At 41.6% G+C, this 27983-nt stretch overlaps 2 protein-coding genes across 2 annotated transcripts; one reads left to right on the forward strand and one right to left on the reverse strand.

The window, feature by feature from the left end:
• Positions 1–1416: 1416 nt before the first annotated feature.
• Positions 1417–14775, forward strand: vgf (VGF nerve growth factor inducible). The gene is made up of 6 exons (XM_041965654.1): positions 1417–1429; positions 2332–2381; positions 4499–4876; positions 5031–5195; positions 5283–5496; positions 12557–14775. The coding sequence occupies exons 1-6, from the start codon at positions 1417–1419 to the stop codon at positions 14773–14775; spliced, it is 3039 nt and encodes a 1012-aa protein (XP_041821588.1).
• A 7798-nt stretch (positions 14776–22573) lies between these two features.
• LOC121626908 (transmembrane 4 L6 family member 5-like) lies at positions 22574–25091 on the reverse strand. The gene is made up of 5 exons (XM_041965655.1): positions 24900–25091; positions 24221–24286; positions 23035–23180; positions 22706–22892; positions 22574–22579 (listed from the first exon to the last, which is right to left on the reverse strand). Exons 1-5 carry the CDS (start codon positions 25089–25091, stop codon positions 22574–22576), a joined length of 597 nt encoding a protein of 198 aa, XP_041821589.1.
• Between the last annotated feature and the right edge of the window lie 2892 nt (positions 25092–27983).

Consider the following 27983-nt stretch of genomic DNA (forward strand, 5'->3'; position numbering starts at 1 on the left):
GAAATACAGCAACAGTTTACAAATCAGACTTAGTACACAAAATAAAGATGAGAATCATTTGTCCTTTGGGAATCTTCCGCTGGATATTATTCCCCTGGTTACAGAGGAATCAAGCAATTAATTAAGCTTAATTCCAGCATGTATTAAAAGGATATGGTACAAGTTTTCAGTCACTCTTTGTATGCAATCAGATTTATTGGCATTTTCTTGTCTGAAAAACCTTCTAGCTTTAAGTCCCCCCAGAAGGGGTCTGGAAATCCACTGTAGAATGAAACTCATTGAAACTCAATATCATTCTGTGGAGATTTTGATTACCATTTCCCTTGTTTAAGGCGACTGTGGCTCACGAGTTGAAGTGGTCGTCCACTCATCAGAGGGTCTGTGATTTGATCCCTGTCCTCAGCAGTCTACATGTCGAAGTATCCTGAAGATACTGAACCCCAAGTTGCTAAGTGAGTGTGAATGGGTGAATGCAGGCTTGTGCTGTGAAGCACTTTGAGTGGTTGGCAGACTAGAGAAGAGCAACATAAATACAGTCCATTTAACCATTTCCTTTTGGGCCTAGTTATTTCCACTAGGCCACTGGTCAGGCTAAAGGCTGATCTTTCCTGGGAGTGGATGAATTCTCCACTCTGTTTAATATCAGTGTGGTAGGTTTGTTGTGATGAGGTTAAAAGGAGATTCGTGGTCCATAAACAAACTAAATTTACCCACCGTGACCTCCCAACTGGAATGCCAGTGATGCTGAGCTGCATCCACTATACACCCTCCACATGGTCCGATGATCACCATCTAGGGAGCTTTGGACAATCTAGGTCAGGACAGCCGAGGCAGCAGAGGACGTGGCAAACAATGAATGCTAGGATGATATGGCCTGATGTCTTTCTTGAAGATAACAAGTAGTAACAAGTTGTTTTGGGCATCAACGTGAACAGGGATACATATCTAACTTCTAAATGTTGAGATACTTTAAAAGAACAAAAAGAAAAAGATAGAAGAAGAAAAACATCTAAAAGCTACTTATATTACTACTTATTGGGATCTGGTTTAAGGAGGAGTAGGGGTTTCTTAATTAGTCGCACAGAAGTTCTGGGATTACAGGAGCGTTTGTCACATTGTTTCAGCAAAATGCAGTCTCTTCTTTCATCGTCTCAATGTTATTGTGGGTCGGATTCTGTCCTCACCCCATCACCCTCTGAGTCAACATTTTGCTTCAGTCATCTGACATGGCAGTCCTTGGTGCACCTGATATAGAGACAGGCTTTACTAAAGATCAGAACCGATGACAACTGCTGGTACCGTATCAGGGGTAAATCAAGCCAAGTGTCAACAGCCTACATAGCCTCAGATACTTCAATATCACTGTCATGCTGGTGGGGGTGTAAGTTGTAGAGGACTAGGTCCTCTATGTGGAAGATGGCACCCTCTGGTACACTGACCCATAGTAGTTAGGTGCTCATGAGGTGTGAGTGGAGGTTTTGTGTCGGTATAGGTCAGAGTAGCTGGGGTATTAATCAACCAGCAGCTTCATACTAATTCCAGCTGTGATAATTTGATATCAAGGTGTAATGGCGGCAAGACAATAGAAGTCTTGTGTAAGTTTGAGGCGAGGTGTAGTCCAGGATTGCTGCCTTGTGGTCTTGAACCTTGCATTACGTCTCTGGTCTCTGATCTCAGAGTGGTGCTTTTTTGTTGTTAATATTTTTTTTAATACAGTTATTGGTATCAATAACTATCTTTAAAATCTGCTAATAACCAGACCCACTCCTACCCATCCCCAACACTAAGTGATGTATTATGTCCAAATCATACAGTAAACAAGTGATTTACTCTATAGGTGGGTTGTTTTTTTTGTTGTTTTGTTATAGGTGTTTAAATTAGCAGGGGGTATGAGCTGGATTTAGTCTTTGTTCAGTAAAGTGTCAGGTATTATTATCATAATGGCTGTTTTGATAAATATAAATAAAAGAGAAAGTGTGGTGATCTGCAGTCTCCTTTCCTTATTTCCCCTTTGTGCTTCCGTGTTTTCATTTCCTTTTGTCTCTTGTGTGTCTCCCCCCTGTCTGTCAGGTGGAGTGACATCACTCCAGAGCATGCCAGCATCCTTGCTAATTGAGCACGGGCCTGCTCAATCTTACAATCAGGACACGAAGTCTTGAAAGACTTCATGACTACACAGTATATCAGCTCTGGACAGTCAACCAGTATTCATTGAATCGTCTGCCTACCAGTGTGGTAATGACAAAGACCTCTTCATTGTGCTTAGTCTATCAGTCTGTCTTGTACCTTTTCTGCTCAGTTACCTGACCAGTTCCTGTGTTTTGTGTTCAGGTGATTCCAGTCACCTGGCCTCGCCTGTGCCCTGCCTGTCTGCTGTCTCTGTGAGACCTCGAGTGGAAATCCTGCCACTATAACCCTTGTCTGGACCGTCTGCCAGTACCTTCAATGGAAACTCGGAACAACTGAACCCCCCTGTCTGCTCTCCCTGGGATTCGGATCTGGAACTGCTTGGACCATTGAACTCTATTCTTCTGTTGGAATTCATTACCAATTTGCTTGCCAAACATTAAACGCCGTTTTTTACGTACTCCTGTCTCCTCTACTCTGTCTGAGCTCAGCGTTAGAGTGTAAAAACCCTTGACAAAACATAACAGAAAGGAGTAATAATAATAATAGGAGGAAATTAAACCTGACAAACCTGACAGTGACTAGAATAATTAGGTTACTAGTGTTCATCTAGTGTGGTGTTAGGGTCAGAAAGAATACTAAAAAATGGTAATCTGTGGGAGAAAAATAGAATAAAAGACATATTTTGATTTATAGTGATAAATTTAATGTGAAGGCATACAAGAGTGCAATATAAAATCTTCAAATAGCGTTGCCACTTTAAGAACTGAATCAAGTAATATAAACGTAGTATAGGTAATCTACCAAGCATAACATGCACAAGCACAGCACTGTTTTCATCTTTCACAGGGTCAGGACATACTAAGGCAAAATGTCAACTGTCTGTCTATTACAGCCCCAGTGAATTAACCCCTCCTCTGGCGCTAATCCCATTTTCTCCCTTTCTTACATCCTGCATCAGCTGGGGTAAGGAAGGGAGATTTTACGGGGTGTGGTACATCCTTGTGTGCAGTGCAACCTGTCTCGGGTGAATTCACATTTGACTAGCTGTTCCATCCGAGCCCGATTCATGTCTGCAGCTTGAATTCCTCCCTTTAGACAATGGAGAGAGTTTTTCTCCTTCAGTCTGGTACATGTGTCTGAACTTGGCCAAGATGTCTACTCTAATCTCTGTGCTGTCATAAAATGTGCCAAGAGCAGAAAAATAATCTGGGGTTGTGGCAGTCAAAGTGTCAACAGCAGGCCCTCTTAAACTCTATACGTGGTCTATTTGGCGGTGTCACTCAATGATCATTTGGGTAGTGTGCTCCCTCCAGGGATCATATTCTTCTTCACCTGGGGTACACGTTTCATTCCTGAGAACAATCTCAGCTTTCTGTAGCTGGGTCCATCAGTAGACACTTTGTTGCACTTATCTACTAGTTTACCAATAGCAGACACTAAATCCATGTTCACATCCACTCTTGGAGATTGATTTTCTGATATGATAGCCCGAAAATCCTACACAGACTTGCCTTCCTGATGAAGTAGATACAACAGCTTTGCATGGAAAGCATCCTCCTTGGGAACAGCATTGAATGTGGCAAGGCTTTCCACTGTATGCACTGCCGATGGCCCTGCTTCTCTTTCAATACCTACTTCTGCAGGTACAGTGTCAGGGTTTAAATGAAGGCTAGTCTCAACTAATATAAATGACTGTGTGCCAGTGGAAACCCCACGGCAACCACGAACCTTGGTATGACCAAAGACAGTCACTGTGTCTAAGACCTTGGCAATGGTCTTCTCACTTGTATCTATTAGTACAATGCTCAGTAACATGGCACAAGAAGGAATGACATTCCTTTGCAGCCCACTCAACAGGCTCTTCAGAGGTGTCTTCCCCACTCCCACTTCAAGGGTGGCAAACTCACCTGACAGAACTTGCTACAAGCCTTCTGAACCCTTTGTGAACATGTTTTCCAATAACTCAAGACCAGACTTACCAAAGCACCTGTATTGGCATTTGCAGATCCACAGAAACCTTACATTTTGCACATGGATGCTAGTCTGGACGGACTAGGCGGGACAAAGCGAGCACAAGCTACAATGGAGGATCAGTCGGGCCAAGAAGGATTATGGTAGGAAGCTGGAGGAGTGAAGAACATCTCTGGATTTGGACAGAGTGCCAGAGGGACAGCTGATGGAGACCAGCGCTGGGCGGATGAATTAAACTGCTACTCCAACAAATTTGATTCTCCCCCCACCCACTCTGCCCCGCTTCCTGCCCCCCCTCTTCACATGTCTCCAGTCCAGCGGGCACTTCCCCACTCCACAGACCACCTTCACATGCCCCCTGCTCCCCGACACCCACACAGACTATTCCTAACACCAGTCCCCCCCTCACTCCCCCCTCTCCATCACATTGGACCCGGTGAGGAGAGAGCTGAGGCGACTGAAGCAGAGGAAATCTACAGGACCAGACAGCATCAGCCCCAGGCTGCTGAGGACCTGTGCAGGCCAGCTCTGTGAAGTCCTCTGCCACCTCTACAACCTGAGCCTCAGCCTGGAGAAGGTCCCTGTCCTGTGGAAGACCTCCTGTTTGATCCCGGTTCCTAAAATAACTCACGCCAATGAACCGGCCCACTACAGACCTGTCGCCCTGATCTCCTACCTCATAAAGACCATGGAGAGGCTCCTCCTCAGCCACCTTTGCTCCGTGGTGAGCTCCACGCTGGACCCGCTGCAGTTTGCTTACAGGCCCAACATTGGGGTAAAGTACGCCGTCATCTACCTGAGCACCCCAGGGCACCATCCTCTCACCTTTCCTCCTCACCATCTACACCTCGGACTTCACCTACAACACGGACAGCTGTCATCTTCAGAAGTTCTCTGATGACTCCACCATCGTGGGCTGTGTGTCAGAGGGGAACGAGCTGGAGTACCGGTCGGTCATCATGGACTTTGTGGAATGGTGTGAGTGCAACCACCTGTGCTTGAACACCAGCGAGACGAAGGAGATGGTGGTTGACTTCAGAAGGAGGACACCACCACACTCATCTGTGAATATCCAGGGGGAGGACATTGAGACAGTGGAGAGTTTCAAGTACCTGGGTGTTCACCTCAACAATAAACTGGACTGGTCCCACAACACCGATGCCCTGTACAACAGGGGCCAGAGTAGCCTCCACCTTCTGAGGAGACTGAGGTCCTACGAAGTATGCAGACCCCTGCTCAGGACTTTTCATGACTCTGTGGTAGCCTCTGCTGTCCTCTACACTGTCATCTGCTGGGCCCTGGACAGCACTGAGCGGGACAGGAAGAGACTAAAAAAGGTGGTCAGGAGGGCCGGCTGTGTCCTGGACTGCCCAACGGACTCTGTGGAGGAGGTGGGTGAGAGGAGGCTGGACAACATCATGGACAACAGCTCTCACCCACTGCACTGGACTGTAGAGGAGCTGAGCAGCTCCTTCAGTGGCCGACTGAGACCCCCTCAGTGCAGGAAGGAGCAACTTGAATATATAGTTATTATGTGCAATAACCTCTGTTCCTCTCTGATTACAAACACCCAATCCACTGCTACTCCAAATCCACTACTGCTGAGCAAAAAACACTTTTTTTCTTAAACTTACTGTACATAGGATACCTTATTTTTTAGATTTTTTTATTCTTTTTGTGGTTGCCTATTTGCATTTTTTGTTCTTACTTGCACCTCCCAATGCTGTTTGTACCCCCCCAATACAAGGCATCAGTGTTAGTGGGGGTTGTACTCCTCTACGTTTTCAATGTTAAAACCCTGGATGCACACCGGTGTAGTCTGTGGTGCTTAAGCCTGTGGATGCTTCAGGATCCCTTAAGGTTATGCATCGTAATCATATCTTGCCCTTGGGACAAGAAGTTTGATTGAGCACTGAGGTTGACTCCAAGAGCTCTCAGGTGCAGAAAATCAAAGAAGAGGAAGCAAACTTCTGAGGTTTACAAAGATGACACCACAGCTGGTGTACCCCTGGGAGATAAATACTCATCAGATTCAGAGTCAGACTATGGAAACTACCCCAAGAACTTGATAATAGACAGTTCAGAGAACATCAGTCACCAACCTGAGAAGGATGCACTGCCCACAGAGTTCAATGCACCTACAAAAGTGCTAGAAGACGATTTGTTTCAGACACAAACAAAAGACACATCATAATATAATATATTTATTTTGTTATTTCTTTAACATTGTTGTCCTGTATACCTTTTGTGATAAGGTTTACACACTGCCATTGTATATACTTACCATTGTTTTCTGGGGGAATACAAGTGTAACTCATAGTGTATGAGTTTATTAGTTCCAAAGTGGAGGCACCATCCTGTTATTCATTTGATATTTACCATATCAAATGAATAACATCTGTGGTCAATAGTAAGGCAGTCATTACTTTAACTACTCCATTTCTGATAAGAAAATTCTTTATATCTCCAACACATCTCTCAAGACAAACGTGACTGTGATTGAATGGATTCGTAGTCAGCCCTAGGGACCACCTGCCCATCATACATGAAGACAATAAATTATGTATAATGTTTAATTTTGTCATTGTTGTTATTGTTGAATCTTTTTGTTGCAATAATGAAACTGCAATAATAAAGTCATTTTAAAGTTACTCAGGGTAGTGTGTTTTTATGAACAGACCCAAATACTTTGGTCTGTTCATAAACAACAGAAAGAGGCTGAAATCAAATAAAATCAATGTACCACCTCGAGAAACCTCAACAACACTGTATACAAATGTAAAATAAATGAAGCACAAATACCTTGTGTACTTCTTGGACCACATGCAGAAAAAGATTGTTTTGGGGCAGACCGTTCGGGCAGTATTTTCCTCTACAGCTATGATCTAACACCATGGTAATGCCCATAACAAAGCACTGGTCATATGACCTGTTACACTCTGCATTAAAGCAAAACCTTACATAAGAAGCACTAAATGATTTACCCAATCAAGATTTTTATGTGGCATATTGTAGTAATAGCTGTATTAACACACATCATAAGGAATCATGACAGAAACATCAAATGAACATCTCAATGAAACATGTCTCAGAGTTCCACTTTGCTCATTCTTCCAAAACACATTCAATGTCATTTACATCATTCAGTCTCTTCAACTTTTACTTCAACTATTGTTTTTGTTAACATGTTGCTGGAAATCATAATTATATTCTCGAGATAATTTGAAGTAATTAAGTCATATGTTAATTTGAGATGCCGTCATGCTAAAAGTTAAAACACTGTTTAACAAAAATAAAGCAGAATATGATCATTTGCTAAACCTTTTTAACATACACTCAATTAAAAACAGGTGGTGCTGCAGAAATCTTATGAATGAAACCCAGTCTGGTGACGTCAATTGGGACTGCTTGACGCATGAATCACGTGGGCAGGGAGGGCGGGGGTATAAGAGCCGCAGCCTCCTGAAAACGGACAAGTCAAGAAGCGGAATCCCGGGAGAGGAGCGCAAGAAGAGACCGCATCTCAGCAACAAACGACCACCGTGACGACACTAAACGTTAGACAATAACAACAACTTAGACGCAGCAACACCACCAACACCCACAAAGTGCAGGCAGCGGTCTGTGCATGACAGCAGCACTGAACAGCAGCTTTCAGCGTGACGTGACGAGGAGGGGAGACTGGAATCCCCCACTGCTCGCGCCGAACTGCAAGTAAGTGTCAACTTATTTGACATTAGTTTACCTTCTCTTATGAAAAAAAAAATCTCTTGTAACTGGCTGATTAACAGAAATGTTTAAACATTTTAAACGACCGCTATGACGCCTTGTCGTCAAACTCGTTTGTTTCAGTGTCAGAGAGCGGTTTTCATCAGGTAATAAAATGCCAAAAAATATACATAAGTGGAGAGTGGTTACTAGTATTCTGTGGGTTGAGCAGATTTGATAAAACTCCAAAATAAATTCCCTTTAGACATATGACCAACGACATGTTTTAATTATCATATATAAAATTCAATTTGTTTTACTGTCAGTAGTTATGAGCATATGAGCGGTTTTAAAGTGAGACTTTGCATTATGTTGTGGTGAAATGAAAGCCCTCTGGGAGATGAATTTATTTCATTTTTCACCTGCCATATTTCTATGGTCAAAACAGTGGCTGCCGTAGGCTGTAGTCCTCCTCCTCCTCTTCCTCCTCCCCATCATCATCATCATCATCATCATCATCACCATTTAATTATCGTGATTTCCAGCCATCAGCACCATGACTCGCTTGGCCAAAAATAGCCAGACTGAAAAATGAAGTAGAATGAAGCTGCTTCATGGTACACCCTCTGTGTGTATTTAGGTGTGGTGACGTTCACAGTAGAATGATAGTCCGTTTATACGTGTGGAAAATGTCTGCATAACACTGGCGTCCATGTTTGTGTGGGGTGTCGGGGTGTACAGTTAGTATGCAGGATGCGGGGAGGTCACTCATGTTAACAGAAGTCTATGAATGGCTTTACCTGTGAATATTCATGAATGGCTTTGTGCTGACAGATCTTTCTTGATTCGTGACTTTCAGAAATTATTATTATTATGAATCCGCTGTAAACCGTGGGTTAACCTGCTCAGGCCAGAAACCCTCCTTCTGCTGTAGAGAATAACAGCCGGCCTGATTAGTTTGGTTAAATGGAGGATGGGATCAGTCATATTAGATCCCACTTATCTTAATCATTCGCTGCATCAATACACATGACGCATCAAACATCCCTGCAATCCAACTCCACTGCAGAATATGCCGGGCTGAACCAGACGTTTGGTCTAGAAATTTCAACAATTATCCAGCACAAATAAACTTGTGTCAAAGATGTTCATGAAAAAATGTGTATGAAAACACCTCTGTATGATGACGAAAACAATTACTTTCTCAATCAGGTGAGGTACAGCAGATTTGTCTTTGAACTCATGATAAAAGAGGACTTTGACATAATAACAGACAAAATCACTGCAGTTATTTGTTTTCGGTGAAAACAAATGAAAGACAAATGATACATAAAAAGAAGAGCAGGTTATTAGGCTACGTAAGCGGCACGGTGATCTTCTAAACACAGGTGTGCAGTTTACCGGGATCCTACAGGACGGACAGGTATGTAGACGAGCTGTCCGCTGGAAAAAACGAATGGAAACACATGTGTTGTTTTGTTTGGTTGTGGTAATAGTTTAGACTCACCAGTCACTGCACTTGTTACCCTTTAGAAAGCTGTATTGAAGATTTCAGCACAAAGGACAGCGGCGGACCAGGACCAGTACAACACGTTCCCATTCCAGAGCGTCAATACAGACGCTTTGTCCCGCCCCTCGGCATCTCATACAGACGCACAAGGTCCCTTTACCATGTGTATGAGACGCAACGGGCTTTCAACCAGCTCCAATGTAAACCCATCCACGACAAAATTAGAACCCAGAGCGACTGCTCCGGCGGTCCAACGCGTTCTCATCCCAGCGTCACACACAAAGCCTTTCTAACACGTGGTTGATGTTGTAAACAGTCGCAATTTTCTTATGTTTATGCACCAAAACTACTTAGTCATGTTCAGGCACCAGAAATACCTGGCTAGGTATTTAAAAAAGGATCGATCACTTTTGGTTTCTCACGGGACAGAGTCCCGGTGTCCCGGGTGAAAGTCGTGTGTTTGTTTGACCCATCCATCCACCCCACCTTCCTCCACTTGCTCTGTGTACTACGCCACCTTTCTCTGAACGTCTCATATTGCCACGAATGGGTTTACAATGAAGATGCGTCGCATACAGACACTAAAGGATGCCTTGCGTCTGTATGAGACATTGAGAGGCGCGACGAAGCGCCGGTATTCACGTCCCGAGAATGAGACCAGCGGCATCAAAAGATGCCTTTGGTGTAATAGATAGATAGATAGATATACTTTATTTATCCCAAGCTGGGAAATTGCAGTGCAGCAGCAGCATTACACACAGTGAAATAAGTGAAAAAAATGTAATGGGTAATATTCCTCTCTCAGCAAAGTAGCGTGCTGACTCCTGCTCCTGGAGAGCCACACCATTGCATATTTTCACCTGTTCCCTACTTTCACCACACCTGATTCGATAAAGTGGGTTTTCAGTCGATCTTCATCAGTTTAACATACCAAATACAGCTAATTTGACAAGTTACACAATACAGCTGTGCCTGTGTAGTGGGATATTTCTCACATGTATTGCAAAATTGTTGTTTTCACATGTGATGTCTCACATTTCACAGCTGAAATATCTGAACATGAACATGACATCATTATTAAATATGAAATTTCTGAAAACCAAATGTGCCTATATGTGTATTTTTCACAAGTGAAATAGATAGATAGATAGATAGATAGATAGATAGATAGATACTTTATTAATCTCCAAAGAGAAATTTACAAAATGGTGCCACAATTCATGTCTTCACCCCGAGACAAGGTGCGAATATACAGTATATTGTTTAACTATGTAGCTTAATCCTAACAACTAAAATAACTGTGAAGCATCATTCTTAACCTTCTAAAATGAAATCAGTTAACACATTATGTGTGTTGATTGAATTGCTTCAATCTTGGTTCCAGTACAGTGCTTGAGGTTTGATACTGATACACTGAACAATACTTTTTTCAGTACCTTACAGTAAGAATATTAACCGATTTCTTCTACAAAACCCTCTTTTGATTCAACTAAAGAGGCTGAAGATGTTAAATATCAAGTGGTTATATTTACTAAATAAAGGCAGTCTAAAACATATCAAAGAATAAGCAAACAAGACAATGAATCTGAATCTTTTTAGTTCTTGCCTCATTTTGTTCAGTTCAAAAAAATGACTGATTCACTAATCATCCGTAAATTCTAATGAAAATGTGTGCTGACTCACTGCTATTCCTACTATCCCCTAAAATAGGTCAGAGGAACAGATTTAAACTAATACAACGCTATAGCCTGATACAGCGTGGCACGTTGGTTCAGTCATTACCACTGTCACCTCATAGCGAGAAGGTCCTGCGTTTGAACCCTTCAGTTGCTTGCTTTTTGCATTTTCTTCCTGTATCTATGTGGGTTTCTTTCAGGTGCTTTGGTTTCATCCCACAGTCCACACATGCCGATTAGGACGAGTGGAGACCCCAAATTGCTTGTAGGTGTGAATGGCTGTCTGTCTATACCTGTCGGTCCTGTAGTAGACTGATGACCTGTCCAGCTGTACTCTGCCTCTTTGTATGACCTGAGATTAGTTCCTGCCCCATGTGACCCTGCACAGGATAAGCAGGTATAGGTGACAATGGATGGACGACCGCAGTGTAGCACCAGAGCTACTGTGAATCTCATAATAACAGCAACACAGGATTGTCAGAATTTGGCAGTCCCACCCTGTCTAGTTCCCTGTGTTTCCTTTGTGTCCCCTCCCTTGTTTTTTGTGTGTGTTTCTCTTGCTCCCTGTCTTTGTGTCTTTGTCTGTGTCTGAGCTGAGCTGGGCATGGTCACCTGCCTCATCCTGCTGCCAGCCAACCTGCACACCTGAGGCTCATCAGATAATCAACTTTCACAGTATATAAACCCCGGCTCTTCACTTCAGTCTGCCAGATAGTCTGTTGTCCTCTGTAGTACTTTGTCTTGGCTCCCTTTGCTCTCATTACCTGTTGTGAATATTGCTTGATGATTGTTTCTCCTGATCTCATACCTGTGCTCTATCTCCTCATCCTAGAAAACCCCTGTATCTCCCGCCATGAGTCAGCCAACTCTCTCTGCCTCACCACACTTGTCTGCACCCATCTGCCTCTCTCCACTGCCTGCCTGGCTCAGCTCCTCTGGATGGCACATTTGAACTTGCTAAATTGTCCAATAAACTGTTAATGCACTGATCTACTGTTTGTCGTTCTGCTTTTGGGTCCGCTAAATAACACCCATTATGACAAGGCTTCCATGTGATTCATTATCGCTGACACTAGTCTTTATATCATGCCAAAACACAAAAAATAAACTGTTGTTCTGCAGTTGTCTTACAAGTGTACCTGTGGTCTTAGGTATCACCTCTCTTTTCTGTGTTATTTAAATCCATGTATTTTTGTCACATTTTCCCACAGCTCCGTGTGGCCCTGGACCTAAACCAGACCCAACCATCTTCACTTTGATTATGTATCTTATACATCTTGCTTTCCCATTGCCATTTAACAGGTTCAAATGTGTGTGACTCATTCACCAACCTGACCTCGTACCTCCTGCAGTGGCACTGAGCAGTAGCATCTTGAGGTGCAGAATTGTCTCACAAGGATGAAATTTCTATGAAACTGCGCTGTGATTTTGCGCTGCAAGGCAAGAAGTCAGAGAGTTATTTAAACTCAAGATGTGTGACTGTGTTTTTTTTTGTTTGTTTTTTTGTCTCCTCCAGGTAATTCTGACCCCCTTCTCTGCTCACAGCGGGTCCTGTTCTGAGTGGACATGATTGGGTACCACGATGCTTCAAGTGCCCTTACCCTCCTGGTCCTCCTAGCAGGGGCTTCTTTCTTCCGTCTATCCACCCCCAATCCAATCAGCACCCCTGGACATGTCAGTAACCCACACAGAGATATTCCTCCTGGACTGCCAGTGTCAGGGGATGGACAAAGAAAGGATGAGGGGAGACAATCATTACAGAAGGAAGAGGCAGAGGAAGAAGAGGAACTCTTTAAAGATGTGGATCCCAAAACACTAGCAGCAGTTTTACTGGAGGCACTGAATCATTCCCAGGTTGACAGAAGATGGGAGGGACAGAAGCACGATGGGAGTGAAGAAGATATGAAGGGTGAGACAGGCGAGGTTAAAAAAGAAGATACATACAGAGAAGTGAGAACAATGGAGGGAGCAGACCGAGACAGAGATGGACGAGAGGAGTTAGAGCTGCTGATGGCTGCACAGGGGAAGGACCAGGAGAGAGAGGAGGAAATAGAGATGAAGAAAGCTAAGGAAGAAGAGGAGAAGATGACAGAGAAGGTGACCAGTCGTACCACAAGCCAGACAATCCAGGTCAAAACAGAGCAGCAGCATGCTAATCCAGATGGAGGTGGGGAGAACAGGCAAGATTCTGCACCCCAGCAGCGACCAAACAGCCCTGCACAAGGAAGCAATGAGGAGCAGGAGCAGCTTAGCCCCGAGGAGCTAAAAAGCCTTGAGACTATGATGAAGGAGTTTCCTCGTTTAAACACAGCCTCCAAGAGGGAGGAAGACTCAAAGCAAAACCAGAGAGAGAGCAGAGGTTACAGCAGCTACAACAACATTATACCACTCAACAAAGGCAGCGACTTTGCCATGTCTAAGAAGAAACTGAAATGGCAAGAGGAGACACAGAAAGCCCTGAACTTCCCAACATTCAGGGGGAATTTTATGGATGATTTTGAGGACAATCATTATGCTGACAGTAATACGGCACAGTCCCACCTTCCACAGGAGCAGAAGGTGATAGAAAATGATGAACCAGAGAAGGAGGAGGAGGAAGAAGACGAGGAGGTGTTGAGTCCTGAGGAGGAGGAGGCACAGGCTAAAGTTGAGCAGGAGGAGATGAGGAGGCAGGCAGCTGAGGCACAGAGAGCCAAGATGGAGGAGGAGAAGTTGGCCGACATTGCCTCTGACATGCTGCTGCGCTACATGGTCAAACAGAATAATGGGAACAAGAAGTACAGCTTGTCTATGTCCAATGCCGTGGAGGACAAGAGGTCTGATGAGGACCAGGAATTGACAGAAGATGATGATATCGATCCCCAGACCATTGACAAGCTGATTGAGATCTCCAGCAAGCTCCACCTCCCTGCCGATGATGTGGTGGATATTATCAGTGATGTGGAGAAGAAGAAGAAGAAAGACGTGCCGCCTGAGATGACATCTCATTGGCAACAACCTCTAAATCTGCTATCTTCTTCATTCTCATCGACTAATGGTTTCTTAGCATCGCAGATTTCAGCCAATCAAAATATTGTCCCTATCTCTAAACAACCCTCTCCCAGTGTCAGTCTCCTCAAAACATGGTTCCAGGAAAAATCACCAACAAAATCACATGATCTCGGAAGCAAACTTTCAAAGCCTTTGCTGGCCAATCAAAATCTTTGGCCCAAACCTCAGAAGCCTATGTCAATCAAACAGGGACTGTGGCTCAAATCACCCAAGTCTGTTTGGACCAACTACCCTTTTTACCCATACACATACCCATCTTTCTACCAGAGGAAGTTTTACCAAGACCACCCCATCTATTTTCCTCTTCCCCCCAGACCCAGACCCCGTTACTATGTCCCCAAATCCACTCACAGCCTCACCAACTTCTTGGGAAATTCTGTGGATGATGGCTACACTTTCCCTCCCAAACGTCGTTACCGGGGCTGGGTCCAACCCCAGCTGAGAAAATCCCCTGCAGACCTCCAGCAGAAGCCTCATGACACCAGATACCCCCTCCCACTGTACCCCCAGACATTTCATCCAGTACCCATCCCTAAACCATATTCTCCTCCCCAAATGCCTGTGATCCCTCTTCAACAGAAGCCCTTTTATTATTCAGCTCCAGAACCTGCAGTGACAAGAAATGAAGATTATTATGTTGCTGGAAAACAGCCGTACATTAACAACCATGATGATCTGGAGAAATACATACAGCAGATACTCATGAAGAGACCACAGTTGTTGGACTGAGGTGGGTGAGAGGGGAGCAAGAATGGAGGAGATAGAAAACAGGAGAGATGAGCAGAAAATATATTTATTTATGGTTTTGTTTTACACGTGTTACAAATTTCTTTCTCCTATTTTGGTTGGTTGTGATCTGGACAAGGACATTACAGAGGACTTTTTTCCAGAGGTAGTCTAGATAAAATGGAACTGTGGAGGAGAGATATATGACTACTCTCCTCTATGAAGGAGGAGAAACAGATGTGTTGGAAAGCATGATGTGGAAAAGATTTGCGTCATGCTAGAACTCTTTATCCAAACTCCTGGCATGACAACATTCTCCATTTGGACATTTTACAATGCCAACAAAGGAGGATGCTTAAATATGTTGTTACCTGTATCTTAAAACAATCTTTTTCCCAACCAGAGGGTAAGAGTTGAATAGTAGGCACTGATGGATGCTGGAAAATGTTTGATGGCTGATGGAATTTCACTGTCCAAACAAAAAAGAGCATTTGTCTAATTATCTCAGGCAGGGAAATTTGAAAAGCATTTCATCAACAGAATCACTCAGATATGACATACACTACATGGCCAGTATGTTAGTATGTGAAACCACAACATTCTGGCCATATGTGATAGCTGAACACTGATTCCCATAGCATGAACATTAACGTGCTGTTGTAATATCCTCCACTCTTCTCATTTCATGCTTTTTACCAAATGTCGGGGCCTGGCTGCAGGGACTTTCTTCCATTCAGCCACAAAAGCATTAGTAAGGTTCAGCACTGATGGTTGTTTTACAGTTGGTGTTCGAGTTCATTCCCAGCCATGTCCTTCCACACAAAACTGGAAAAACCATGTCTTTAAAGAACTGGCTTTGTGCGTGGGGGCATTGTCATTTTGAAACAGGAAAAGTACAACCACAAACCAACACAAAGTTGGAATCTCACTATTAGCGTCACTAAATATCATTGTGTACTGGAGCTTTATGATTTCCATTCATTCCTTTGTTAGAACACAAGGACCAAGGCCAAACCACGAAAAACAACCCCAGGCCACATGATATCCACATACTTTTGCCATATTGTGTGTCAACTCACACACCTGTCATTTCTTAAAGATGAAATCAAAATCATACCTGACCTGGGAATAGCCTCATGTGGAAACCATTTTCATATACTTATGTTTTAAAATGTATACTGTCACCTACTATATGTGTTATATGTTAATTTCTGTGTTATTTGTATAAAAATGCAGCACAAAAGTCAGCAGAACAGTACCTTTTTATTTTGTGTACTCACACATATCCACCAAAGCAGAAATATAAATATAATGTACCAAAAAGTATATTTCATAATAGGGCTTTGAAGCCACACTAACACCACTGTAATAGATGACTCATCCTTTTGCATAACTTCAGTTACCTTGTTGCTATGGTGCCAAACCCTGGCCAAACTCTATGGCATTCTTTTACAGTTGATGCCTCCAGAGGAGGAGTCAATAGTTGAGGAATACTGTTCCTTTACTAAACACATGCATTTTAAAGGACAAGGCTGCTGTTGCTCTACATTTTTCTTATTGTCAACAAATCCCGTGAAAAGACCAAACCAAGTGTACATCTCTCAATACCGTCTGACTTCCCTATGCCATCTGTAGCACTCAGCTACGAGCGTACAGGACCCAACGATATCCTAAATCATTTTCTGAAACAGTCAGCCCATTGAGTTTGTATCAAATATCGCATGACATACGCAGTTGACCTGCAGTTAAAAGGCCCTGCTTCCTTTTTGCTGCATCCCACTGCCACTCTGTCTTTTGCATATCTTTGTTATCTCAATGCGATGAATTGCATCAATGAGGATGTTGATAATGGAGCACACTTTCAGTCTTTCCTCCAAGATATTCTGGTGTGGCAATCATTCATCTGTGAATGAGAAAAGTGAGCGTAACAAGAAAGTTTAAACCCTGATTACTTTTCACATTTCCATACAAAGCCTATACTGTGCAATGGTACATTTATTGGGGACTATTTTCAGTGGAAGACCAATCCACATTTATTGTTCTAGTAAGTATTTAGGGCAGTAGGATGGGTTTCAGGGATGAATCGATTTAAACTACAGTGGGTGTGTTCATGGTCATGAAAGAACATAACCGGTGCAACAGTGTGATATGTTTTTAATAGTTTTTGGACAACAGTGGACAACTCTGTTGCACAAAGGAATAAGTTATACCAGGCTTTGAATACACACACAACTCCTGTCCGTAGGATACATTCATTGTTGGTTTGGCTCTGCACATGAGATATGTGTATTTGTGACATAGGAAATCATCTTATCCTTTGAAAATGAACTCTGTGGTGTTGTTATAGCACCTCAAAGTGCGAGATCCCAAAGCTCCATTAAGCTCAATGAAGACCATTTAGTGTGGTTATAGTATTCAGCATTTGTTTTCATTCATCATCATTATCAGCTAACAGTCTATTTTGAAAGTTTTCTTGTTATTTAAGTGTTGCACAACCATCATTCTAAGCAGAATTCGGCTGCCTTACATGTCACAGTGACATCCCTCCCATTGCACTTTGGGTTTGTTTGTTTTTTTGTACCATTTAATATTATCCATGGGTGAGGAGAAAGCACAACGCAGACTGTAATCACTTCTGTGATGGAAGCAAATGAGAAATGATTCACTGGAACTGATTCCAATGGGGATGGCAACAATTTGCTCATATTTAGGTGAATCTCAGTTTAATTCACAATTTTAAAAACATAACAAAGGGATTTTTTGCTGCCTGAGTTGGATGACAGTGCTATAAAAATTATTGTAAAAGAAAATCATTTTTTTAACCACATAAAAAAGGCCTGTACTCTGAGATTTCTGCAGTATAGTCTTTCTTCACTTCACTTCACTTGACTATTGATAATCAGAAATCAATAAACATTTCCTTTTCTCCCCTTTTCCTCTTCTTCAAATATGTCACCGGGAGCAAGAGCAGATGTTGCTCTTTGGTTTGTCTGAATAGTTGACATTTTTGGCCATCTGTTGCTAAGGGATTGACCAAATCTCAACATCTTTGTTGGCAAGATGGAACAAAATCATGGCATTGGCAATCTAATAATGAAAAATGTCAACATGAGGCCATTTCTGAAAAAAGGGAGTCAACTGAATGGAGGCTTTTTGTAAGTTTTTTTTTATTTGTTGTTTTTTATGAGATCGAGAAAGAGAATGGGACAAGAAGTGGCTAAAATATGAGCAGAGGTGAGGATACAGTGTCTGCACGTTTATGTATACTTGCTTCAAAAAATGCTTCTTTGAAGACGTACAAGCATCAATTAAAAAAGTATAAAAAAATTAAAAGTTGACAGACACAGTGACACAACATCACTGTACCATCTTTAAAATCACTGTTTAAGTCATGTATGCAGCGAGTGTCTTTCTAGATGTACCTTGTTGTAACCATTAAAATAAACATGCGTTTGTTGGATGTAAATACGCGCATGTCAATGACTACTTTTGCTACACTTAATGAAACAAATAAAGTGAACTATTTTTATCACAAAAAATGCTTCATTGTGAACGCAGAGAATTTTTATGTGGGTGTAAGAGGAGACAGCAAAGGACCTGGATAGCCATCGCACTGAAAATGGAAATTTCAGTCACTCTGATGTTCCTATAATTTGTGGCAGGAAGTACGCTGAAAACTCCAAGCGTCTAATTGACACAGATGGGTTTACAGAGGAGTTAGTTGAGTTATTAAGGCCAGAGCATCTCATACAGACCCGAAAGGGTACTTTGTGCGTATACAGGGCATGACAAAGCATTTGACACTCTGTGACAAGATTGAGAGCAACAACTGTCTCAATGACAGCCTTGTATATTCTGAAAAGTACATTTTTGCTGAAATAAATACAATCTGATAATCCCATATGCCCAGTCTAGGCCTTTGAGAGAGTAATTAAAGGTGGGAGGGAACAGAAGACAGTATTTGTCTTGCTTTGATACATTGTGCTGCCATGGTGGAGCGTTCAGCAGGCTGTCCATGTCAAGTCTGAGAAACACTGAAAATTACGGAGGTGTCTTAGATTGAGCCTTCTGACCCGTACTTACAGGGATTTCCACAGGCTATCACATGATGTTCAGTTATTGAATCCCAGGACAGGCAACAGAAAATATGAATGGATGAGAAAGTTGACTGGGTGAAAGAGATCTGAATCAGAATCAGAATCTGCTTTATTGACCAAGTATGTGTGCACATTCAGTTGACTCCAGTTTAAACAATGCACTCAATGTACTTGCACAGAAAAAAGTATTAAACAAACTAATAAGCAGTATACATAAAGAATGATGAGGCAAAAAACAATACAAGCAATGACATTAGTTTACAAAGTACGGGGATTTATGTTGACAGTGACAGTGAGTGATGTTAAAAGAGAGATTAAAGATTAAAAAAGAGATGAGATAAGAGATGTATATAAACGAGAGACAGGATGAAATAGGACATGCATTAGTAAATGAGAGCGAAAGCAAGACAGGAGGTAAGGCTGAGACATGAGCTTAAAATTAATTTAAGGCTGAACTGAAATTGACTAGAAAGTGGAGGAACAGAGATGATAGAGAGAATGGTAAATGACAGGGTGAGGAAAAACAACACAGGTCTGGGCAGAGACGGGGGGGTGAAGGATGAGATAAGGGAGGCGTGGAGCGGTTGATGAGTGCAGCTCTGACCATGGAGAGGTGCAGTGATTCATGATGTCACGTGGTGAAGAGTGGGTGACTCATCCACCAACATAATCATGCAGCCACTGCAGAGCAGCCAGACACACACAGGTGCACACTTTAGACACATGTATGCATGCATACAGAAGCTTCTGGTGACAATTGAAATGCCTATGTACAAAAGTCATGGTTCTCTCTCTCTCTCACACACACACACACACACACCAGCACATGCACACACACACACACTAGACACACAGCAGGTGTGTCATCCACTGAATTTCTCCCCATGCTGAAGTGGTGTAAAGACAAAGCCAGTCCACTTTGCATCTGTTCCAGAACCACAATTTATTTCAAACTAATATTTTGTTGTTTTCATGGAGTCACACACACAGCATTGGAGGGTTTTATCAGGATGACATGGCTCAACATTGATTTTGATTCATCATCCTTTGTTTTTTTTCATATTAAATATTCTCAGACGTTGGGGCGTTGCCTCACAGCTAGAAGATCCTGGTTCGATCCCGCCTGGGATCTCTCTGTGTGGAGTTTGCATGTTCTCCCTGTGCAGCATGGGTTTCACCGGGTTCAACGGCTTCCTCCCACAGTCCAAAAACATGCTGAGGTTAATTGATAATTCGAAATTGTCCATAGGTGTGAATGAGTGGTGTGCATGGTTGTCTGTCTATATGTGTAGCCCTGTGGTAGGCTGGCGACCTGCCCAGGGTGTCCCCTGCCTTCGCCCGAGAGACGGCTGGGATAAGCTCCAGCCCCCCCGTGACCCTGCAAAGGATTCAGCGGTGTATAGATAATGGATGGATATTCTTGGAAACATAAAATAAAAATAAAATCTATTTATTTAGCTAGCTAGACTAATAGAATCAGAATCTGTTTTATTAGCCAATATAAAGAATGTGTCCTGATGTTTGCTCACACAAATTCAACACAGTAGACCAAAAATAGACAAAGTAAGGTAATAATAATAATTAAAGTAATATCAAATTTATAATTAAAATGCAAAGCCTATTTTCAGAATGGAATAGTATTAGTTTTGAAATGGCATATAAAATTGAATGAAATATTGACTGTATGAAGGACAAGGCAAAAATTAAATGTGACGTACATGTGCGGCACACATTTTAGGGCTAAGGTCATTTGCAGAATGCTTATGTTATTAGATTGTGTTATTGCCTTGGGGGCCCCACCATTATTTTTCTAAGTAGTATAATTTAAACTAAGGAAAACACACCTGTTTTCACCTGTATTAAGTACCAGTGCCAGTAGGTGACAGTAGCAGCTTTGATATGTTGATAACTGGCCTAATACTTGTAATACTTGGAAACAATTTAGCCTAGTCGTAACATAGCACGACAGGCAGAATAGCAACAGAATACATCATATCGTCACACTTGAATTTTGATGAGAACGTTTAAGACTTTTTTTATGTGGACGTGATCGGACATCAAGAAGACAACAAGATGTCTTTGATTTTGTTTGGTAATCCGAAAAAATGAAGTATATTACCTTGTGTTCAGAGCTTTATTACAATAATTTAAAAACATACAATTTAACAGACACAAATACATTATAAACCCGTCTTCCCATCGACACTCTACAATTAGTGAAATCAGAGATCAATGAAATAGTTAGGAAAGTAATATTCATCGTTAATCCCACGTATTCCTCTTGAAGAATTTATAATAATGATGATGGGACGCAAAGGGTAAACAGCAATAGGACATCTGAACAATGGGTAATCTGTATTCATTTGGACTCTTAACCCTTATTCCATCAACCCTTGGTGCAGCAGTATATGAGTGCAGTGATGATGACAGAGTCGATGGTGTTAATATTCCCAGTCATTTTTTCTTCAAGATGTCAGGGTATGTTGTAGTTCACCTTACTGCTAAGAAAAGGGACAGCGGTTAGTTCACACACCTGGACAACAGTTTCAATTTCATTTTTGAAGGTTTACTTGTAAGGATGACATGAAAAAAAGAATAGGCTCTACTTTTTACATCAGGTCTCACTCAAGTTCTTTCTGGTGCAAGCCGCCAGGAACTGTTTTCTTTCATGATGATAGTAACAGTCTAATGTTAGTTCATTCGAAGACACAGTGGGCATTATTTAAAACTGGTGTTGGGCAGTAGCGGCACTAAAATTTATTAGTTGAACAATATTTCAAAATAGCATGGTGGTAGCGTCTCTGTTTTCTGAATATCTAAATAACTTTTTAGGAGCTCAGCTCTTTCATTGATCAAGTAGTGTGGTGGAATCCACACAAGCTGCATATCTGAAGTTCCAACACAGCAGAGCTCTCTGCTGCAGTCTGAAAAATAACTGCTAAGGATCAGTAAGTGACACCTCTGCTTTAGGAGATTACAGACAGGCTAGCAGACACAGATGAACATACACACACTCCCAACACCTGCTGTGTGTTGTCATGTGGAGCATATGTTTTTTCTTGTTTTTGGTGTCACATTGATTTTGGACAGCTTTATTGATCACTGACATGTTAAAAATACAGCTTTGATGTAGTAAACTACTTTTGTCATGTTGCTGCAGCTTAGTTTGCTACACTTCTCTGGGGGGTATCTGTGCAGTGAAGCTTCATTTAATGTAGATAAATAATATAGATTTAATGTGGAGTAACTGGTAGTTTAGCTCACTACACTTTAAAACTGTCCACTGACCAAGCTTAGAAACTTGACAGCTGAGGACAGAGAGGTTTCTCTCTATGTTCAGGCTCATATACATGTTCAGACTCACACGCGGTTTAGAACAAGACACAGCTCTGCTTTGAAAGAGGCTACAAGCAAGACCAAGGCACAGCAATCTTCTACTGTAAGGCCACAGTGGAAATGTGTGTCATCACGGCCCGCAGTGTTACAGGCGCATGGTCTGTCTGTCTGCATGCTATGTCCTGTCAACAGCCATTGCCGTGTAGCTATGCTGCAGTCTTATGTTTTTTAGTTGTTATTGCAGAGCTCTGAACTGTCACTCACTGAAAAGTACATTTGATTCGTTGGAACTTCTGAGTGCAACAGCAAAGTCTTTGAGAAGAGACTGAAAGTATGTGCTATTCTTATTGTAGCTACAGTATAATGTGTCAAGACTACAAAGAAATGACACAGAGTTCTTGCAAGACTCTCAGTTCTTGTCATTAAGCATGTCCTTTCATATCAAGTGCAAAAAGTTTTGCCTCTGGCATACTGAACCCTTTAGTCTGCTCTGGTCTCACCTTCTTGCTGGCACAGGTACCGCAGATACATCCAAACAGTCCATTGACCATCTGGATGACACAGAGGATGAGCTCAATGCCTGCTGCCACTAGCAGCGTGGAGAACAGTCCCACATTGAACTCAACTACATTCTCAGGCTTTACACACGTTTTCCACAGGTCCTTGTCAGTCAGGTAGCTCCCACTACTGGAAATGATGAAATTTAGAAGTGTTGTCAAATGTGAATAAAAGATATCTTTTCTAGTATTATTTTCAAAAAACAGTTCTCACAACAGTTTCGAATCAATATACTACACATGTGACATCTGTCTATAAAGACTGCCTTTACCTGTTCATGAAAGGTGTCCCCCACTTACAATTGGCTACAGTTCCAGTGCAGCACAATGGCCCATTAGTGAGGCCCAGGCCAGCAATAATCAGACTGTACACAGCCCCCGCTACACCAACTGCTGCAAAACCAATGGACAGGAACATCTGCATGGAGAACACACAGTGGAGACAATTTGACATTTTTCATGTCTAGCTCAACTATACATTTTGGGTGTTTGTAGGAACAATATGTTTTATACAACTATAATAGAGTGCTAATACTATAATCTTACATTATGTTATTACCAGTTGGTTGGGAAATGTCACTCACCATGAGGAGCCCAGCACTCAAATCTTTAGTCTTGTATTTTTAAGTGTGTTAGCTGCATGTTTTTTTTATTTGTGTGTATGCAAGTGTGTTGTTATTGATTTAAGTGTCTTTTGTGACATTGTATATATTCAGTGCTTCCTTCAATCCAGGACAAGTTTGCCTTTGGAACCCAGTAAAAGCAATCTTGACCCTGACACTATAAGTCTCATAATTTTCATTACTGTTGACTTTTTCCAAAGACATACGAGAGCCACTGGTTTCCATTAATTTCACTATAGTATGAAGCGAAATCAGTTATGTAATCACAGTTAACATCTGAACTTATTACTCTAACCACATGAAAAGCAAACATGATACAATTCGTGTTTGGGGGTGAGGTAGAAGCAGCATAAATCGTTGCTTACCACAGTGGATTTTTTGACACAACCACTAGAGGTCCCCCAAGTCAAACTCTTGCTAGCAGTGATTGAATTCAAACCCATGCAACTTTGTGTCCGATAATTTATGCTGAAATTTTTAAGAATACAGCTATACAGTTTTTTTTACATACACCTAATAAGAATATTACACTTCAGTTTTTCAGCCACACCTGCGAGAGACACAATGAAATTTAAGTGGTATAGTACTATAGACAATATTTAGTTTAATTGGTGTCACTCAGCTGTTATTTCAACTAAATTGAAAAGGCATTACATTTAAGTCACCAGCACATGGTAAAGTCAGATTTCAGATTCGTTTTCCTTTACTCATAGAATAAACACATTGACTGTATTAGTGTTTGCCATAGTAACTACTGTCAACTTTGTTCCTTCCACAGCTATAAAACAATGGCAGCATTTCAGTTAGATGTTGTCCATATGCTATACACACTTACCCCACAGCGGTTGGCACAGCAGTTTTTACCACTCGTTAAATGAATGTGGATGGCAGGAATGAGGACCTGACAACAGAATCAGAGAGGGGCCAAGGAAGGAAACAAGGACAAGAGAGGAAAGACACAAGAGAGAGATGACATATTAGATGTGTGGAGAAACAGAATAACAGTTACTAACAGTTAATAACGACATTACTAATGAAGGAAGAGCACAAAGCCCAACGGGAAAGGTTCTAAAATGAAGTGAAAGTTAACACATGACCACTTGTTGCTCTCTATGCTTACTTGTTCAATTATGCATCATGCATGTAGACACAGTCCTGAACTACTAGCAAAGATTTGAAGATAGTTACCATGTTACAGTAGAACAGAAGTGAACCAACTGCAAAGTTAATGAAATCAAAGAAAGCACAACACATACAGAAGAAGTGGAGTGAAGTGTACGATGGAAGGAGTGACGTGAACTGAAATTAATTTAAAGGCACAAAACAGTAATAAATAGATGCTACATGTAAAATGATATTGTGTGTAATTCAATGGGAAAAACCCATCAGATTACATATAAATGCAAACTTACTCCAATTAGTGTTAATGCACTAACCTGTTTTTGACCAGTTTCAACCTTTTTGGAAGCATTGACATTAATCACACTAAATGTAATCTTATAAAATCTACTCACCAAGATTCCTCCTCCTATCAGGCCCCCCATATATTTGACTTCTTCAGTGATTTGGTCCGATCCTGAACTGTCTTTGGCTGCATACTCTGTTTTAAAGTCAGGGAAGAAGAGCATGATGTTGCAGATGACTGACACTGCAGCCAAGACATAGAGGGGGATGGCAACAAACTTAGAACACTCTCCTGTACACATGTCTGCAGATGGAAAGAAAAAGCTGCTGTTCAAAAAGCTAAAACTGTCTAAAATAGTACTCCTCAAACTAAAATATTCAGACTCTCTTTACAGCTACTGTCAGTCAAATGTTTTTATCTGACACACTTTAAAAAATGCAAAAACATTGATGGCTGGTTGATATCACGTGTCAAGTGCAGCTTCATGCACCAGATGTCAGAGAGGAGGAATGGAAGAATTCTTTAAATATATACATGAGTTTTTGGAGGTGGAGATATAGGAGAAGGACTGCCTGATAACCCCCTTTATGACAGAGACTTAAAGTGGGCGTACACGTGTGTTTCCATGAAAGCCATAAAAGCCACTGAAGTTTTTCTTGTGCTTGCTGTTGAGACTGTGAACGTGTGGCAAATTTTAACGGCAGTGTAATATTGCTTAGAGATCTGTGTGACTTGAAAATGTTTCAGTTTAAGTAAAAAGTGCTGCTAATCCTGAGACTCCACTTTCAAAAATGCACATTAGAAACAAGACAAAAGGAGATGCTGCCAGCAACAGCTGACATATACAGTCAGTACATTTGCTATTCGGGCCAAATAATTGTAGAAAACATTGGTGTGAATGATGTGAATCCAAATTTTGTTTTGTCATTTGTTGAGTCGACATTAAAATGATTTGAAAGACAAATATGCAATAAAGGACTGGGCTTAACCCCTAAGATGCAATAGTAGTGAATAGTAATGTAAACACTTCTGGCACTTCATTGTACTACACTGATGATTCCTCAGTCATACAAGTAGAATAGTCAAGAAAACCAGAGAGGTTAATTTGGCTGTTTTTCAAATACTTTGAAGCAGAATTTATGCTGTAATCAAAGGCAAACACACACAGCCACACAAACTGTGTGTGTGTGTGACTGTGTGTGTGTGTGTGTTTATGATTTGATTACTTTATCTGTGAATTATGGCACTATTCAAATGTGTAGGGAGTGTGAACATGGACTCTAACCAGCATCTGTCCAGGGTGCATGCACACAAACACACCCACACATTTGGCTGTTTCTCAAATACTTTGAAGCAGAATTTCTGCTGTCATCAAAGACAAACACATACAGTTGTGCTCATAAGTTTACATACCCTGGCAGAATATATGATTTCTTGGTCATTTTTCATAGAATATGAATGATAACAAAAACTTTTCTTTCACGCATGGTAAGTGGTTGGATGAAGCCATTTATTATCAAACAACTGTATTTACTCATTTTAAATCATACTGACAACAGAAACTACTCAAATGACCCTGATCAACAGTTTACACACCCCAGTTCTTAATACCGTGTATTCCCCCCTTTAACATCAATGACAGCTTGAAGTCGTTTGTGGTAGTAGATGAGGGTCTTTATTTTGTCAGATGGTAAAATTGCCCATTCTTCTTGGCAAAAAGCCTCCAGCTCCTGTAAATTCTTGGGCTGCTTTGCATGAACTGCACGTTTGAGATCTCCCCAGAGTGGCTCAATGATATTGAGGTCAGGAGACTGAGGTGGCCCCTCCAGAACCTTTACTTTATGCTGTTGTAGCCACTGACAGGTAGACTTGGCCTTGTGCTTTGGATCGTCAAGTGCCTCCTTATTGTGCATCTTGAAACAGCCACGCCAGCTTTTTTCAGAGACTCCTGTATTTCAGCTGAAGTTATTTGAGGGCTTTTCTTTGCACCCCGAGCAATTTTTCTGGCAGCTGTGGCTGAAATTCTTGTTGGTCTACCTGACCATGGTTTGGTTTCAACAGAACCCCTCAGTTTCCACTTCTTAATTAGAGTTTGAACACTGCTGATAGGCATTTTCAGATCCTTGGATATCTTTTTATGTCCCTTTCCTGTTTTATACAGTTCAATTTCCTTTTCCCACAGATCATTTGACAATTCTTTTGCTTTCCCCATGATTTAGAAGCCAGAAATGTCAGTGCAGCACTGGATGAAAGATGAAGGGTCTGAAGATGAAGAGCCCAGAAACTCACTGACCTTTTATACACACACACTGATTACAAGCAAATAGATCACAGGTGAGGATGGTTACCTTTAGTAGCCATTCAAACCTGTTTGTGTCAACTTGTGTGCCTGTTATCAGGCCAAACCTCCAGGGTATGCAAACTTTTGATCAGGGCCATTTGGGTACTTTCTATTGTCATTATAATTTAAAAAGAATAAACACAGTTGTTTGATAGTAAATTACTGCAGCACAACACTAACCATGAGTGAAAGAAAGGATTTCGTGTGATCATTCATATTGTCTGAAAAATGGCCAAGAAATCATAAATTCTGCCAGGGTATGTAAACTTATGAGCACAACTGTACAGTGTACAGTTAGTGCCATAATTCACTGTTATCAGTGAATTATGGCACTATTCAAATGTGCAGGGAGTGGGGCGTGGACATGGACTCTAACCAGCATCTGTCCAGGATGCATGCACTCAGCATCACCAGGACTCAGTGAGTCATGGTTTTCATTCTTGCCTGTTCTTTGTAGGGTTGAAGTTTAACCAAACTTAAAATTCACTGTGTGGTATGATCAAAAATGAGCAAGAAATCAAAACAAAAGCATACAGTTTAGTATGATCTCTCTTAGACGCCCTGCCTTTTTCTTTGTGTGGTTTACAATATATCCAGTAAACAGAAGTCCAGAGTAATAGTGATCCTGACCACTAAATGATGTTTCTGCGACAGCCATTGACAGATTGCCCAACTGTGTGACAGGTGAAGTTTATAATGATTAATCAGTGATTATTGTTTTATAGTGATGTTACATAAATATGTGCCTGGTACTACCACTCTGTTACAAACGCATGAGACACACCCACCAACTAGGTATGACACACACACACACTCAGCAGATAAAGGATTACGTTATAAATTAGCACATAA

Source organism: Chelmon rostratus, chromosome 23 (assembly GCF_017976325.1).
Source record: "Chelmon rostratus isolate fCheRos1 chromosome 23, fCheRos1.pri, whole genome shotgun sequence".
Classification (NCBI taxonomy): Eukaryota; Metazoa; Chordata; class Actinopteri; order Chaetodontiformes; family Chaetodontidae; genus Chelmon; species Chelmon rostratus.

Excerpts from the sequence above, each read along its gene's own strand:
- vgf (XM_041965654.1), top strand. Across the intron at positions 2,382-4,498 it reads CCTGCCTGTCTGCTGTCTCT|TCCCCCCCTCACTCCCCCCT; the intron begins GTGAGACCTCGA and ends TCCTAACACCAG. Across the intron at positions 4,877-5,030 it reads CTTACAGGCCCAACATTGGG|GGGAACGAGCTGGAGTACCG; the intron begins GTAAAGTACGCC and ends TGTGTGTCAGAG.
- LOC121626908 (XM_041965655.1), bottom strand. The coding sequence starts at position 25,091 with ATGTGTACAGGAGAGTGTTCTAAGTTTGTTGCCATCCCCCTCTATGTC. Across the intron at positions 23,181-24,220 it reads GCTGTGCCAACCGCTGTGGG|ATGTTCCTGTCCATTGGTTT; the intron begins GTAAGTGTGTAT and ends TTCTCCATGCAG. Across the intron at positions 22,893-23,034 it reads GGGACACCTTTCATGAACAG|TAGTGGGAGCTACCTGACTG; the intron begins GTAAAGGCAGTC and ends CATCATTTCCAG.